Below are 17,435 nucleotides of genomic sequence, written 5' to 3' on the forward strand. Positions count from 1 at the left end.
TTCTTCTAAATTCCAATGAGTACAGTCCCAGCCTGCTCAATCTCTCCTCATAAGCCAACCCTGTCCAGAATCAACTACGTCGCAGCTTTCTAAGACTTTGTATAGGCCACACTTGAACTTTTGTGTTCAGTTCTGGTCACCACATTATAGGAAGGATGTGGAGACTTGGGAGTGGGGGCAGAAGAGGTTAATCAGGATGCTGCCTGGATGAGAGGGTACGAGCTATAAGGAGAGGCTGGAAAAACTCAGGTTGTGTTCCCTAGAGCGGTTGAGGGGAGACTTGATCGGAGTTCATCAAATGATGAGATGCATAGATATGGTAGATGGTCAGCATCTTTTGCCCAAAGTTGAAATGTCTAAAACTAGGGGGCATGCATTTAACATCAGGGTAAGTTCAAAGGAGATGTGAGGGGTAAGTTTCTTACACTAAGAGTGGTAGGAGTGTGGAATACTCTGCTGGGGAGGTGGGGAATGCAGGTACAATAGGGGCATTTCAGGGGCTTGAACATGAATATGCAAGAAAATGGAGGGTTATGGACCAAGGGCAGATGGAAGGGATTAGTTTACTTTGGAGTCATGTTCAGCACAGCACTGTGAGCCTGTTCCTGTGCTGGACAGTTCAATGTTCTAAACCAAGTGAATCTCCTCTGCACCCCGTCCAGTGCCAGTACATCCTCCCTCAAGTCAGGAGACCAAAACTGCACACAGTACCCCTGACACTCTGCTCGACTCTGTGCTGTTAAGATTCAACCGACAAAGGAATCGAGTGAAAACTGGACATTGGAGATTCCACGTCAGTGGGTTCAACTCGTGCCTACACAAAATGTGACCAGGCAGGTACATTGTCTCTGACTATCATTTCTAGAAGAGAGCCGAAGACCATAATGCCACAGTGCTGAGTGTGAATCACACGGTTGGGGGGGGGGAGGGGGGATGGTGGTGGAGAGGTCCCCTCTAGATGGAGCTGTGTGTGTGTGTGTGTGTGAAGGCTGTAGGGATACCTGAGCCAGCTGAAAAATGACGAGTTGAGCACAGCCCAGCCTCCAGCTTCCCAGTGTGAGTCAGCGCGGTACCTGGATCTGAGGGCAGGCAGCGGGAGAACAACAGCAGCGCCGGAATGGAATGAAATGGGAGCTTCTGATCCCACCACCACCACCAGCAGCAGCAGCAGCAGCAACAACTGCAAGTCCACCAAGGGCTGGCGCAACCGAGAGCAGAGCTAAGCGCAGATTCTGAATTGGACTCGCTCGGATTATCCTGACCGACCCAGCTCTGTGGATGGCCGCCGTTGATTCCTGCCATGGTAGATGTAGGTGAAATGAGGAAGACTTTCCTCGTCCCGGAGATCAAACCCCTGGACCAGTACGATTTCTTCAGAGCGAAGATTGCGGGAAGTCTATCCTGGCTCCTGGTCAAATCCTACGGATCAGGTAGACACGGTTTTGACAAAACCCAAGGTGTTGGGGAGGTGGAGGGGGGCAAGATTTTTCTTAAGGGAAAAAAATTCCTTTTCATCTGTTGTTGTGGCAATGCGCAACCGGAAGATGTTCTCATTTAATAAACCCCCCCAAAAAATGCCCTAGTCTTTGGAACTTGTCCTGCAATCTTCAGCTCCAAAATACAATGTATCCCACAGTCGGGGAGGGGGGGAAATCCCAATTTCTTTCTTTCTCTGATTTTCCTTCACCTTTTTTTTACAAAAAGGAAAAAAGTCATTAGTTTGTTTGTGGTCTGCGATTTTCTCTCTCTCTCCCTCTTTCCCCTAAGTCAATACGTTAGAACCCTTTTTATCTCCCCCTCCCTTGATTTATGAGCCATTGTTAACGAGGGTTTTTGAATCAAACCAGACCAAGGCTTCAAAGCAGAGAGAAAAAAAACACTGGTTGTAAATATAAAACGGGCCTGAAGCCGTGCCATTTCGCGATTCTTTATTGATCTAATGCACGGCCCATTAATTAAACTGGTTATGGGGATTAGGAAACAATTCTTAACTGGGCTTCAATTGTGTGTGTGTGTGTGTGTGTGGTTTCTCTCTCTCTCTCTCTCTCGGCAGCCGAGGTGTTGCCGAATGAAATGGCCGTTTCCCCCCCTCCTCGAAGAAAATACTTTGACAGGGAATTAAATGTAATGACGCCATTAAGGTCTTCCACTGATTTTTTTTTCCCCTTAAAAGCTGGGTGAAATTGCAGAGGGGCGTGTGTGTGTGTGTGTGTTGTTGGAGGGAGGGGGGGAAGAAACCAGGTCAGTTTCACCGCTGTAATTGACAGCTCTCCAGTCACGGGCGAGCGGCATCGTGCAATGGTTTCCTCACAGCCCACTGACGCTGAGGTGTGTGATTCTCAATGGACATTCATCCTCACCTCTCCCGTTTGACGGTTCCGGGTCCAACCCTGGGCTAGTTTTGACCGCGCCTGATATTGTGTGACTGCACTTTGATCGTGACTCGAGCCAATTGTGTAACCAGAGAGGCGAGGTCACCGTGCCTTAACCCTTTCTCCGAGAGCTGCTTGTTTATTTTTGAGGCCTGGACATCTGCAACCATGTGTATTTTCATTCGTACATATAAACTATCACGATTTTTGTTTATAAAAAAAATTAAATCCATAGCATCAATGGTGGCTGGGACTATTCAGATGAGTTGAATCTCTTGGGAGGATCTGTACAGAGAGATTGTGTGAAATTTATAATTGACCTGGTTTGGGGGAGGTGGGCGCCAGATTAAATCAGTCAGTCATAGTCATACAGGTTTAGGGTGAGAGGGGAAAGATTTAAAAGGGACCTAAGGGACAACTTTTTAATGCAGAGGGTGGTACGTGTATGGAATGAGCTGCCAGAGGAAGTGGTGGAGGCTGGTACAATTAGTGTTTAAAAGGCATCTGAATGGGGACATGAATAGGAAGGGTTTAGAGGGGTATGGGCCAAGTGCTGGCAAATGGGACTAGATTAGTTTAGGATATCTGGTCAGCATGGACAAGCTGGGCCGAAGGATCTGTTTCCATAGTGTACACCTGGGGTTAATTGCCTGTTGGTTCTGATAATAAACCCACGTTCAAGATGAACCAAGGAAGGAGATGGTCAGTCTTCAGCTGACATCCAACCTTGAGTTGATTATAAAACCAAAATAAAGCTGGAGAAACTCAGTAGGTCTGGTAGCATCTGTACATATAAACTGACATCTTCCTAGCTACCACCAGTTCTGAGCAAGAGTTGCTCGCGATTTCTCTCTCTACAGATGCTGCCTGGACCTGCTGAGTTTCTCCAGCATTTTCTGTTTGTTTCAGATTCCATCAATATTTTGCCTTTATTTGAAAAAGGAAGGGGGCGGGGGCAATGCTTGAAGCAACGGATGATTTGCGTTTGTTGGTACAACAAATCAATTGGCCACACTGCAAATAAACTCTAAGTGGCTCCTCCTGTTACTGAGTGACCCCACACAGGTTGTGTGTCCTACATATCTAGCGCCAAACAAAGGCTGGTTTGCATTCTGATCCAGTGTATTCGTTTTCAGCTTTTACATGTTATAAGAGAGCTAATATTGAAAAATGGTGTATCTTATTAAATGTCATGATCCTCAACTGTTATTTTTTTTCAGTGACAATGTAACTTTTAAGAAGCTTTGGCTAAGATTATTGGGCTTCAGAAAAATCGATCCCCAATCTTAAAATGTTTACCAGCTTAATGTTTCTATCTGAGAGATGGCACCTCTGAATAATGCAGTCAAAGCTGTTACTCCATTGCAGTCTTTTGTTTTCAAGCTTAGGAATACAGATTTGCATTGACGAGGAGAGGGCGACCAGCCCTGGCCCCTCAAACCTTTCCTTTTTAACTGTGTCCAAGCCACAATGATAGAGGCTGCTGCCCATGTGTTCAAGCTTAGCTTTAACCAAGCCTGTGTGTTTGTATTTGATTTTTAACCAGTCTTGACTGAGCCAGGGTTTAGTTTGCAGTCTGTAGCATGTGATCAGTGTGTCCCTGGAGCATCTGTGCTTGAAAGTTTCAGCAGCCTGTGGAACCTCCCAGCTGATTGGTGTTGAGCTTGAACAGCAGTAACTGGTTACCAGGAAGTATGAAGTGAGGATGGGAGACTCTTCCAATGTCAGAACACACTTCATTGTGTAACTGGGTGGGCTTGATATTTAGGAGAAAGTGCGGACTGGAGATCAGAGCTGAAAAACTGTGTTGCTGGAAAAGCGCAGCAGGTCAGGCAGCATCCAAGGAGCAGGAGAATCAACGTTTCGGACATTCCCCTCATTCCTGAAGAAGGGCTTATGCCCGAAACGTCGATTCTCCTGTTCCTTGGATGCTGCCTGACCTGCTGCGCTTTTCCAGCAACACATTTTTCAAGCTTGATGTTTAGGAAGGATGTGGTTAAATGCAATGAATGTTTAAGGGACAGAAAAGACTTTTTACGTTGTGGTTTGATTTAAGGATTATAGCCTGGTTCTTTAACTTCATCACTGTTTTGAATTTAGTTTTTTAAAAAGATATCTATGTTAAATTATTTTTCAGGTCTCAAATGTGATTATTTTTTGATTTGCTTTATTGTAGTCACATGTACCTAAGCACAGGGAGAAGCTTTGTTTTATGAGCAGAGCAAATGCAAACATTTGAAACTTTACAACATGGTTGACCGTATAACTTCTGTCCCATTTCTCACTGTCTCCATTGACATAGTGGTTGGGTTTGAATACAGCAAGTAAGTGCAGTGAATTCAGTGAAGTCTCCTCCCACAAAGAATCATCAGAGACTTAATTGGTTCAGTCTCAAAGTTCAGGATCTGACCTGAGATGACCCCAGCTTTTTGTCTGAGATGCATCTACCCCACCTCTCCTTGAAATGGGAGGGGAGAAAAGGGGGTTTATGTGCTGTTTGATAAAATAATGCTTTGTCCTGCTTCACTGAGCCCTTTCTCACCACGTTATCCTTCAGTCCTACCTCATTTCCATATTAGTCTGGTCTGGGCATTCACCTTTCGTGGTAAGAGCTGGGTCAGGTCACACTTCAGTAGTAGTGAACTTGCCTGACATTCGCTGGCAGTACAGTCACCGAATCCCCCGCGATCAATGTCCTGGGGATGACCATTAACCAGGACGTGAACTGGACCAGCCCCACAAATAAAGCAGCTGCAAGTTGAAACTAGGAATTCTAAGGTGACTCCCCTCCTGACTCTGCCAAGCCTGTTCACTGTCTATAAGGCACAAGTCATGGTATGTTGGAGTATTCCCCACTTGCCTGGATGACTATGACACCAAACAACGTTGGGTTGCTTTGGCCTGGGCTAGCTTCCATTGATTGGTAACACTACTTCAACATTTACCTCCTTGACCATGAGCACAGAGAAGCAACATTGTGTACCTTGTAATAGATGCACTGCAGTACCAAGGTTCCTCCAAAACTGTAACCTCTAATGGAAGGGCAAGGGCAGCAAATGTGTAGGAAAAGAACTATCTACAAGTTTCCCAATTCGCACGCACGATCGTGTTTTTGTTTGTTAGTTTGTTCACGGAGTATCCGTATTACCCGTTAAGAATCAAACTTGTGGAGTCGCACATAGGCCTGATTTCCTTCCCTAAAGCATGGGTTTTCTTTATGACAAGCAATAGCAATTACACAGTTACCGTTAGACCAGCTATTTATTCCAGAGTTTTATTGAAGTAAAATGTCACCATTGTCCAGGGTGGGAGTCATTTTGCATCCTCTATGCATTAGCCTGGTTTTCTGAGTTACTAATTGAGTGACTTAACCCCCTATGCCACTGCCTCCCCTATTATATCACCCAGTTCTTCACTGTCACTTGGTCAAAGCCTGGAATGTCCTTCCTAATAGCTCCGTGGATGGCCCTATACACCAAGGACTGCAGTGGTTCAAGAAGACAGCTTGTCACTACCTTCTCCAGGGGCAATTAGGGATGGGCAACAAAGGTTGGCCCAGCCCTATGACATCCACATCCCAGAAATAAATCCAAAGCCTTTTTTTTGAGATGACAGCGAGGTTTGACCAGCACCAGGTTACAGTGTCTTTGAGTCTCTCTCATCTGAATAAACAGATGCAGGCAAAAACAAAGCAGGATTATATGAGAGAAGCGCAGTCAATCCTGTTCCCATACAAGTCTCCAGAGAGCAAATGGGAAGGCCATTTGACCATTGGGACAAAATGTTTTGTTTGTGTCTATTGCAAGCTGTTTTAATGTTAAAGAAAGAAGCCTGAGTACGTTTGACTAGCCTTTGGGTAGGGGCTGTGGTGGGATTTAGTGTTGAGGTCTAAACACAGATGCTAGTAAAACTTGTTTTTAATTTTAAAATATAATCGCCCGGGTCAGTGAGATCAGCCTTCCCTAAATGATTAGAGTTTTCTGGAACATGGAGACACTGTCAGTGTTGGTCTCCATTGGCTCTGTAGGTGATAGGTATGAGAGAACCAGCTGAAGAGGAACATTATGGTGAAAGGGGTAATGGGTCGTGGAAGAAAAGCAGTTTTCGTTTAGATGATGCTGACAAGGACATGTTACTGAAAATTCTCACTCTGTTTTTCAAATCCCTCCATGGCCCAGCCTGCCCCTGTCTCTGTCGTATACTCCATCTCCATAATCCTGTGTCATCAGCCCTTTTCTAATTCTGGCCTATTGTGTAATCCCAATGCTAATTACAGCACCGTTTAATGGACATGACATCAGCTGTCTGGGCCTTAAGACTGTAAGAGGTCAGAGGATGAGTAGGACCATCAAGCCTGTAGTGCCTTTCAATGAGATCATGGCCAAACTGATGATCGTCAACTCCACTTCCCCTGTGACCCTCAATTCCCTTCCTGATTTGAAAATCTGTCTGTGTCAGCCTCGGACCCAGCCCTGACAGCTGTAAAGAAGTCAACAGATTCACTACCCTCTTGAGAGAAAAGTAATCCTCCTCATAAAGTGCAGAACAATACAGCACAGGAACAGGCTGTATAGATGACGTTCCAATCCCCGACCCTCGCTAATCATCTTTATCCCTTCCTCCTCAACTCCATTACATTTGTGAGGCAAGACCCACTCTGCACAAGGCAATGCTGCTTCTCCCTAATAAGTCAACTCTTTCTTAAACGAGTGATCCCTCACACTGCGATAATATCCTGTGGTCCCAGGAGAAGACATCGAGCCAGTTGAGCCCCTTAGAATCACCAAGATCTCTTGTTCTTCTAAACTCCAATAAGTACTAGCTCAGCCTACTTCAGCCTTTCCTCTGCCTGCAATCAACCTAGTAATCGCTGCACTCTCTCTCCAATACCAGCATTCCTTTAAGAATGCACAGTGGCTCAGTGGTTAGCACTGATGCCTCACAGCTCCAGCAACCCGGGTTCGATTCCAGCCTCGGGCGAACGTCTACGTGTAGTGTTCATGTTCTCCCTGTGTCTGCGTGGGTTTCCTCCCACAGTTGAAAGATGGGCAGGTTAGGCGGGCTAGTCCTGGGAAATGCTGGGTTACAGGGAGAGGATAGCTCGATAAGACCCTCTTCAGAGGGTTGGCATCGACCCGTTGGGCTGAATAGCCTGCTTCCACACAGTAGGGATTCTACAATAAGGGTCCCACAATCCAGTTGTGGTCTTACTAGTGCAATATATAGTTTATAATAAGACTTCCTTACTTTTATACTTGATTCGATTGGAAATAAAAGACAGTGGATCCATTTGCCTTTCATATTACCTGATGAACATGGACCTCCAAATCCCTCTGTGCTGCGGCTTCCTACAGTCTTTCCCCCATTGAAATAATATTCAGCCCTTCTATTCTCCCTGCCAAAATGCATAACCTCTTACTTTCTTACATTCTATTCTATCTGCCAAGTTTTTGCCCATTCACTTAACCTGTCTATCCCTCTGCGTCATCCCCACCACTGCCTTCCCATCTATTTTTGTAAACTTAGCAGTGGTACATCCGTTGCTGTCATCCAAATTCTCAATATTTTTGGTTATATGTTAGTAAATTGACACTGCCTTCAACTGGACTCACCACACAAACACAGTGGCTACGAGAGCCAGTCAGAGGCAAGGAATACTGCGGCGAGTTACTCACCTCTTCACTCTCAAAAGTCCTGAAATGAGAGCATCACCCCCTTCGAGTTCCCCTCCACTCTCCATCCCGACCAAGAAATGCATCACTGTGCCTTCAGTGTCATTGGGTCAAAATCCAGGAATTCCCTCCCTAAGGTCAACCCACAGCACATGGACTGCAGCAGTTCAAGAAGGCAGCTCACCCCCAACTTCTCAAGGGGCAACTAGGGACGGGTAATAAATGCTGGGCCCAGCCAGCAAAGCTCAAATCCCACAAAAATGAACACTTTTTTTTTTTAAGAAAGCACAACTGTGCCTCCTATTATTAAGCCAGCTCTCTTTTTGTGCCAGTACATTACCCCCCAATACCCTGGGCTGTTAGTTTGCTGACTAAACTTATGTGCAGCACCTTAGTTTAAAGTAAAGTTAGGGGCCTTAAGAAATATTGTTATTCTGTCCCTGTACCTTTACTGCCCCTCAACCTCACTCTCCTCTTTTAAGTCACCCATTTAAGAACTACCTCTACCGAAGTATTGACCATTTGAGCTTACATCTCCTGCTGTGGCTGAGTCTCATCCTTTGTTCTCTAGAGCTCCTGTGAAATCTGTGGGGTGCCTAATAAAGTTGTTGTTGTTGTTGTGTAGCAGAGTACTTTGCTTTCAAATAACACTTATGAAGCAAGAGCTACCAGCCTATTGAGTTGCCACCCAGGTGAATAGTGCTGTTTAGAAGGCTTATTGTGTGTTAGGTTTCATTCGTAGAGGGGTTGAGTTCTGGAGCTGCAAATTCATGCCGCAACTGTACACTTGTGCAGCCATACTTGGAATATTGTGTGCAGTGTTGGTCCCCATATTTCAGAAAGGGTGTGGCAGCATTGGAAAAAGTGCAGAGGAGATTTACCAGGATGTTGCCTGGTTTGGAGGGAAGGTGTTATGAGGAACGGCTGAGGGACTTGGGTCTGTTCTCATTGGAAAGCAGGCGCCAAAGAGGGGATATGATAGAGACATACAAGATTGTCAGAGGATTAGTTAGGGTAGATAGTGAAAGTCTTTTTCCTAGGATAATGACATCAGCATGTACAAGGGGGCATAACTACAAATTGAGGGGTCATAGATTTAAGACTGATGTCAGAGGCAGGTGCTTTATGCAGAGAGTGGTAAGGGCATAGAAGGCCCTACCTGCTAATGTAGTCAACTCAGCCACATTAGGGAGATTTAAACAATCCTTGGGTAAGCACATGGATGGTGATGGGATAGTGTAGGGGGATGAGCTGAGAATAGTTCACAGGTCGGTGCAACATCAGGGGTCAAAGGGCCTGTTCTGTGTATGGGAGATAACCATAAGAAATGGGACAGGCAGAGGCCTTTCGGCCCCTTGAGTCTGCTCTGCCATTCGATAGGATCGTGGCTGATCCTGACACATCTTGTGTCTACTTTCCTGCATTAATTCCCCAGTGGGAATGAACTTGGTGATTTTTGCGGAACTTCAGTAGCTTTTCTGTTCGATGTCTCACTGCAATTAGTGAACTCACTGACTTGAGTGTGTCAACCTCTGTGGTCATTCATTACCATAACAGACATGCCATTGTACCCTTTGGAAATAGTGGCCTTTTTGTTGTTTTTCCTCATTTTTAGTACATTGTGTTGCTAATGAACTCAGTGATCCTGGTAAGTTGTTTGTTGTAGTGACGATGTTGAGGATAAGAATGTAAGAACAATGGATGTACAGGATGTTGGTGAGGCCTCTTCTGCAGGTACTGTTCTGCTCTCACTGTTATAAGAAGTTAAAAATTGCAACAACAGGTTTATTTGGAAGCACTAGCTTTTGGAGCGCCGTTCCTTCATCTGACAGCATGAAGGAGGATGACTCATACTTCCAAATAAACTTCCAAATAATCTGATGTTTTGTGATTTTTAACTTTGTACACCACCTCCTCCACATCATGGTATAAGAAGGACATAATTAAGCTGGAGTGGGTTCAGAATTCTGTGTTACAATCGAGCCCTCCACTAAAGGAGCGACACTCCGAAAGCTAGTGTGCTTCCAATTAAACCTTTTGGACTATAACCTGGTGATGTGTGATTTTTAGCCAGGAAGGGAGGGTTTGAGATATAAGGAGAAGCTGGATAGACCGGGACTTTTCTCACTGGAGCTTTGAAAGCTGAGGGGTGACCTTTTTCTTGAGGTTTATAAAATCATGAGGGGCACAGATAAGGTGAATGGCGCATGTTTTTTACCCCTCGGGTAGGGGATTTCAAGACGGGAGGGCATATTTTTGAGGTGAAGGGAGAAAGATTAAAAAACGAGGGGCAATTTTTTTTACACCATGTATATGGATTGAACTTAGAGAAAATGGTGGGTGTGTGTACAGTTACAACATTTAAGAAATTTGGATAAGTACATAAGAAATGTTTGGAGGGACATGGGCCAAGCGCAGGCAGGTGGGACAAGTTTAGTTTGGGATTATGATCAACATGGACTGGTTGGACGGAAGAGTCTGTTTCTAGACTCTCTGACTCTAGAATCCAGTGATCTAAGATGAATATACGGTAGGGTAATGGGTCTGGGTGGGATACTGTTTGGAGGGTTAGTGTGGACTTGTTGGGCCGAAGGGCCTGTTTCCACACTGTTGGGAATCTAAACTAATCTAAAAATTTGCTTTGCCCGAATGCACTTTTTTTTTGTAAAGATTCTTGTCCTTTGTGTAGTAACGATAAAAGAGAGAGTGAATAACGATGCTCCAAATCAGAGGTTTGAGTGTGGAAATTAGGAGAAATGTTTTCTGGTCTAGGAGGGTCAGTAACTAGCTGTAATAAATTTTGAGATAATTAGCAACGTAATAGGTGAGGAGATGAGGATTTGCTTTACATAAGAAATTATGATCTGGAATGCACCAAGGGAGGTGGAAGCAGATTGAGCAGTAATTCTCTAAGAAAATTGGATATACACCTGGAAAGGGAAGCTTCTGTAGACACAGAGTGGAGCTCAGAGAGACGTGGGTCGATATTTATTTTATTTATTTATTTATTTAAAATCATGGTTCAGACATGAACCTGGACCTTCTGGCCCAGAGGTGGGGACACAGCTGGCACAGATATATTGGCTGTTCCACAGAAGACAATGGCTGAGTGGTATTATCACTGGGCTGAAAATCCAGAGACCCAGATCACGTTCTGCGGACCTGGGTTCGAATGCTGCCACGGCAAATGGAGGAATTTGAATTGAGTAAAACAAGAAATGAGTCTAATGATGACCTCTGGTTCATGCAGGCACAAGGTGTTACTGTTAATCCCTGTCTTCTGTAATCCATTATTGTTTGTGCCTTTAATTCATGACTGGCAGATGCTTTTTCTGATTGAGTGAATAGATTAGATTCCCGACAGTGCGGGAACAGGTCCTTTGGCCCAACAAGTCCATACCGACCCTCTGAACAGCAACCCATCCAGACCCATTCCCCTACCGTATACATACTCCTGACAAATGGACCTAACACTATGGGCAACTTAGCCTGGCCAATCCATCCTAACCTGCACATCTTTGACTGTGGGAGGAAACTGGAGCACCCAGAGGAAACCCACACAGACACGGGGAGAACGTGCAAACTCCACACAGACAGTAACCCAAGGTGGGAATTGAACCTGGGTCCCTGGCGCTGTGAGGCAGCAGTGCTAGCCACTGAGCCACCGTGATGCCCCTTCGGCACACAGGATAGGTGAGTAGCAATTGGTCTGCTTCAGTGGAATCGTTGCCTCACTTGTGCCAGTCATTCCATTGAGAGAAACAGCACGATCTTGGGCAAAAGGAATGTCAACCACATGGATGTGTTTGTCGTCGCTGGATTTTGCCCACCATTTTCCTGTAACCTGATTTGGTTTTGAGTGTTTGGCATGTGGGATCAGTATTGCGATGCATTCTGAGAGAGCTGGGGCAGAGAGTGAGTGGAACCAAGAACTTGTGCTGTCCTTGACCATGATTGACTTCAAGACCATTATGCCGGAAAAGCCCTGCACAAGGCTGAGTTTGGGTTTGTAATGAGTTGGGGCAGTGATCCTATTGAGATGACTTAAACTATCTTCCTTCTTGCCTCTGCACCTCAAAATGATTGATTTGTTTTGGGGGGGGGGGGTGAAATCATCTGGTGATTTCATTGCAGGTTTGTCAAGGACAAAGGTAGTTCCTTGAGTGGAGGAGATCCAAGAATTCCAATACGCTGGGAAATTTGAAGGGTTAATAAAGAAAATCGACCAGGAAGGGTTTAATTGCTCCAAAGTGGATTTTGGGAATTGATCTGGATGTAATATGTTTTCATCACCATGCATTTCAATTTGAAGGATATTAACTGATCGTCCATTTAGTGTCAGTACTTCAGAAAGTAGTCAGGCTCCAGTAATGATCATTCCCTTAAGATGTTGTGAAACTTGAAAGGGTTCAGAAAAAATTTACAAGGATGTTGCCAGGGTTGGAGGGTTTGAGCTACAGGGAGAGGCTGAACAGGCTGGGGCTGTTTTCCCTGGAGTGTCGGAGGCTGAGGGGTGACCTTTATAGAGGTTTACAAAATTGAGGGGCATGGATAGGCTAAAAGGCAAAGTTTTTTCCCTGGGGTGGGGGAGCTCAGAACTAGAGGGCATAGGTTTAGGGTGAGAGGGGAAAGATATAAAAGAGACCTAAGAGGTAACTTTTCACGCAGAGAGTGGTACGTGTATGGAATGAGCTGTCAGAGGAAGTGGTGGAAGCTGGTACAATTACAACATTTTAAAAGGCATCTGGATGGGTACATGAATAGGAAGGGTTTGGAGGGATAGGGTCAGGTGCTGGCAGGTGGGACTAGAGTGGGTTGGTATATCTGGTCAAAATGGACGGGTTGGACTGAAGGGTCTGTTTCTGTGTTGTACATCTCGATGACTCTATCTGATCGCTACTGTGACCAGTGGCTGTGTTGCCTGTAGTCCGATCTTTCCCCTCACTGGCAACTACAACAAGAAATTCTGGTACTGCTGCCACCTTTAGACCAGGAGCCCCAGGTTCCAGTCCCATCTGCTCCAGTGGTGTGTAATAACATCTCTATATGGGCTGATTTAGAAAATACCTTCAATAAGAAGTTGTATTTTTAAAAGAACTTCAATGTGGCAAAAAAAACCCAAGGAGGTCCCTGACTCATTATCAGAACAAAATTTGATTACAACTTCACTCTGTTTCCCTAGATCTGATTTTAATATCGTTCCTTAATATATTGAGGTCTGTAAAATGTGTGTGCGCTGCGTCCGTTCCAGGAATAGTCTGTGCTTTTGGAATATTTCCGGCAGTTTGCGAGTTGTCAGAGTTGTCTCAACCTAGATCATCTGCCTTCGACAGGTCTCCCCGTTATCCTGATTAATCAGTCATGTTTAGCCTACTTTGACCTGCTGAATGAGAATTAGACTTTACAGTTGGGCTTTGATTTGTTTTAATTAAGCTGTAGAATTCTGCTATGTAGTTCTCCGATGGGCTAATTTTGCTTTCTGGGTAAATTCTTTATTTTTCCAATAACTTTACGCCTCCCTTTGCAAAAGCAATTATGAGCTGTGCTCCTGCCATAGGCTCAAGAAAGACTTGTATATCATTATTCTGTGTTAGGCAGTGTTTATGTATAAAAATAGATTGCTTCTAAACCCCCTTTTCAGTTAATGCTTTTAAATTTACGCCTTCTAGCCGATGACCGGTGGAAATTGTTTGGCCTTGTCAAATCCCTTCACCATATCTATGTCTGTATTCTGGTGAAAAGAGCCCAGATTCAAGGGAAACACTTGAATGCATTCAATCCCTTATCAGAACATTGTGTGACTGGTAGGCATGGCCATTTGAAATGCAATTGTAACACTGGGGAGAAAAACAAATTCTTCTACTCTGAAGCTGCTGCTCTGTGGTTGACTTCCTCACCCCTCCACAACTGCTCTCATTTTCTCACTCCGTTTGGCTTTCCACAAGGTACTCTTCAGCCTGAGTTACATACGTCTTGGACTCGTGTGTAATTGCTGCTTGTGGATAAAGGAGCAGATGCATCCTGAGAAGGGATTAAACCAGAACAGAAGGTCATTGGTGATTTTAGTTTCAAATTAAGCCAGTAACCTTGATTTGAATGGCAATTGAACTAAACAGAGACTCTTTTTGCCCTTTGAGAAGGGCAGTGTTTGTTTTAAAAAAAACTAAAGAGACTCTTGTCAACAAAACTCACTCCTAGATGCCCCTTCAAGTAGTGAGGTTATTTGTTCCAAAACAGACCTCTCTTTTTAAAAAAAATGTGCATCTTCGACCTGACTGCAGACTGCAATCTTGCGAAATGGCCTTGATTTTTACCCAGAGTGACTCTGTGTCGTTGTAGGGAGAGGCACCATTCAATTTGTCATGAAGATCTGTTAGGATGTATGAATGAGAAATCTAGTCAGATTTTCAAGTTGCTTAAAGGTGAAAAGGTTATGTCGGGATCGTGGGTCTCTTTTGGCAAAAGGACACCAAATGGATTTTACATTACCTGGTACCCACTCAGTGAGCTGTTAAATTTGATTTTTTTAAATTAAATTCTGATTTCACCATGGCCTTGAGAGTCAGGATTACTAGCCTATTTCGACCTTGCCAGCAACTCACCAATTTGAATTCAATAAAAAGTTTGTCTGTTGGTGTCCCTATAACCAATATCAATTGGCATAAAAACCTATCTGCTCATGAATTCCATTTAGGGAACGAAATCCCCCATCTTTCAGAATGGTGACATGACTCCCCATGTTCACTCTGTTTCTTTCTCTACAAATGTTGCCAGATCTGCTGAGTTCCTGTAACAATTTTGGGTTTTTGTTGCGAATTTCCCATCCTTATTTGGTCAGGCCTCCTGTGTGACTCAAGACCCATCGAACAGCCCTATGGGCAATTAATGCTGGGCAATCAATCAACACCTTTTTTTTTCAAAACTATACTTTACATACAATAAATATTTTTATGAATATACATAGTCACAAATACAATTCAGTTCTGTACGGTAACATATCAAGGAAACCAGCATTGGAGTTTGACTCTATCCAAATGAACCAAAAGTATCCCTTACTTGAACTAGACTATTTTCATATATTTGAGATATTGGGAGGGTCCAATAACTGAATGGACCTCAGAAGGTGGTCTTTCCCTGCTGTGCCTTGGTGGCAGCTGCCCCAAGCTTTAGTTTATCCCTCGGTACGTAGTCCTGGAACTTGGAATGTGCCAGTCTGCAACACTCGGTCAAGGTCAACTCCCTGCTCTGGAAGACCAACAAGTTTCGGGCAGACCAAGAGCACCTTTCAGTGTTGACTGTGCCTGGAGGACCATCAATGTTTGTTTTGATGTGTGACCTAGGGAACAGCCCATAGAGCACAGAGTCCAGCCTCACAGAGCTGCTCGGGACGAACCTCGACACAAACCACTGCATCTCTCTCTAGTCTTTCTTTGCCGAGGCACATTCCTGATGGAGACGTGTGACGGTCTCTCGCCCCTCCAGCTGCTTTGGGGGCAGTATGCTGTCGAGAGAGAGTCCAGATGTACATGAAGGATCTCACAGGTAGTGCCCTTCTCACCACCAGCCAAGTGATATCTTGGTGCTCATCGGAAAGTTCTGGTGATAGTGCTTTCTGCCAGTGACTTTGACAGTTGGCTTAGGGAACCATGTGACAGGACCCTCTCTCTCCTTTTCCTGCGGGGTCTTGAGGATGCCATGTGCTGACCACTTCCTGATAGACTGATGGACAAAGGTGCTTCTTGTTATGCATGTCTTCAGGAAGGGACGTGTGATATGGAACGGTCCAACCACTCGGGTGTTCCACAGCAATATGGTCAGTCCCATCCTTCCCAACACGGGGGACGGGAAGAACCTCCATACGTAGTGACACTCAGCGTTTGCGTACTGAGGGTCTACACACAGCTTGATGCAGCTGCACACAAAGGTGGCCATTGGGAGGGGGGGTGGCACTGGGTATGAATCCTCACCCCGTGCAGAGTTTTGTACATGGAGTCCCAGCAGACCTGGTCTATCTTAGATCTCCAAATGAAGTGGAAGATAACGCGAGTGGTGAGGTGACTGAAACAGCGCAGTTTTGGGCAATGGGCCAGATCTGTGCCATGTGGAGACAGTGCCTCACACCTGATGACCAGGGTTTTGCCCGCAATGGAGAGGGAGTGGTGCTTCCAAAAGGCCAGTTTCTGCCTCACCTTGGCGATATGCTCCTCCCAAGATTGTGCGCACATCCCGGCCCCGCTGAACCACATTCCCAGGACCTGTAGGAAGTTCTAATCTCTGAGGCACAGTCACAATTGCAGGGATAGTCTGCCCACCTGTTTTGGTGGTGTTGGCTGAGGGGTGACTTCAGTTTTATTACAATGTGAGCGACCCCTGTCATAACAGTAATGTGTTCTGACCAAATGCCATTAGTGAGCAATGTATAACAAGCTACAGTAGTCATGGATCACATTCATCTGCATAATACCGATGTCTTACTCACTTAAAGCGTGCACTCAATAATGACCTCAAGCCCGCCAGTCCAAATTGATTACAGGTTACTTCACAAAGTGCAAGTGTCCCTCGCTGTAAGGGTATGAAATGTTTAAAGACCTTCAGCGTTTCGAGGGAAAAACTCAAGACCCTGCATTATCTCTCAACAACATAATCTGATTCGGCAAATGTAACATTATTTTTGCAAGGAACTGGGTGATGCTGCTATCAGACATGTTATGTCTCTCTGTTGCAAGCCATTGCTGGATGGTTTTACTGGACTGCCCTTCAGTACAGGGAGAGAATGATTTTAAAATCCGAACAGTGGAGCTGCCTGGGAAGCTTCCCAACTCCCACGCCCGATTGTAACAGCCACTGAACTGCAACCAAGTTTGCAAATACTCAAATGTGCACAGATTTGGAATAGGAAGGACTTGAATTTAGTTAGCGCCTTTCATAGTCTCAACTTTCACGTCCCCAGCACATTCCTTAAGGGGAAAAAGTGTCGTCACTGTTGTAATGTAGTAAAAACGCAATTTGTATACACCCACCGACTCTGATATTGAGTCAGTAAATCTGTTTTCATCAGACACACTGGAAAGAGGTTCCCCACTTCCAATCTAAATTTTGTAGGAATTTTAATTTTTGGGGACCCTGTGACAGTCAGTGTCACTGAGTGGAGGGTGTGGGGGACCCTGTGAAGGGCAGCACGGGTGGCTCAGTGGTTCGCATTGCTGCCTCACAACATCAGGGTCCTAGGTTCGATTCCAGCCTCTGGCGACTGTCTGTGTGGAGTTTGCACATTCTCCCTATGTCTGTGTGGGTTTCCTCTGGGTGCTCCGTTTTCCTCCCACAGTCCAAAGATGTGCAGGTCAGGTGAATTGGCCATGCTAAATTGCCGTAGTGAGAGGTGCATTAGTCA

The 17,435-nt window shown here is 45.1% G+C and overlaps 1 protein-coding gene across 7 annotated transcripts in view; it reads left to right on the forward strand.

Annotated features, from left to right (window-relative positions):
* Positions 1-996: 996 nt before the first annotated feature.
* camsap3 (calmodulin regulated spectrin-associated protein family, member 3) overlaps positions 997-17,435 on the forward strand; it is a 208,053-nt gene continuing 191,614 nt past the window's right edge. For 5 of the 7 annotated variants that reach the window (XM_072564202.1, XM_072564203.1, XM_072564204.1 and 2 more), the window contains exon 1: positions 997-1,430. In XM_072564202.1, coding sequence (XP_072420303.1) covers positions 1,301-1,430 — 130 coding nt within the window. In that variant the 5' untranslated portion in view covers positions 997-1,300. The remainder of the gene's footprint in view (positions 1,431-17,435) is intronic. The other 2 variants (XM_072564208.1, XM_072564206.1) reach the window with 1 other exon arrangement.

This window comes from Chiloscyllium punctatum, chromosome 46, assembly GCF_047496795.1.
Source record: "Chiloscyllium punctatum isolate Juve2018m chromosome 46, sChiPun1.3, whole genome shotgun sequence".
Taxonomy (NCBI): domain Eukaryota; kingdom Metazoa; phylum Chordata; class Chondrichthyes; order Orectolobiformes; family Hemiscylliidae; genus Chiloscyllium; species Chiloscyllium punctatum.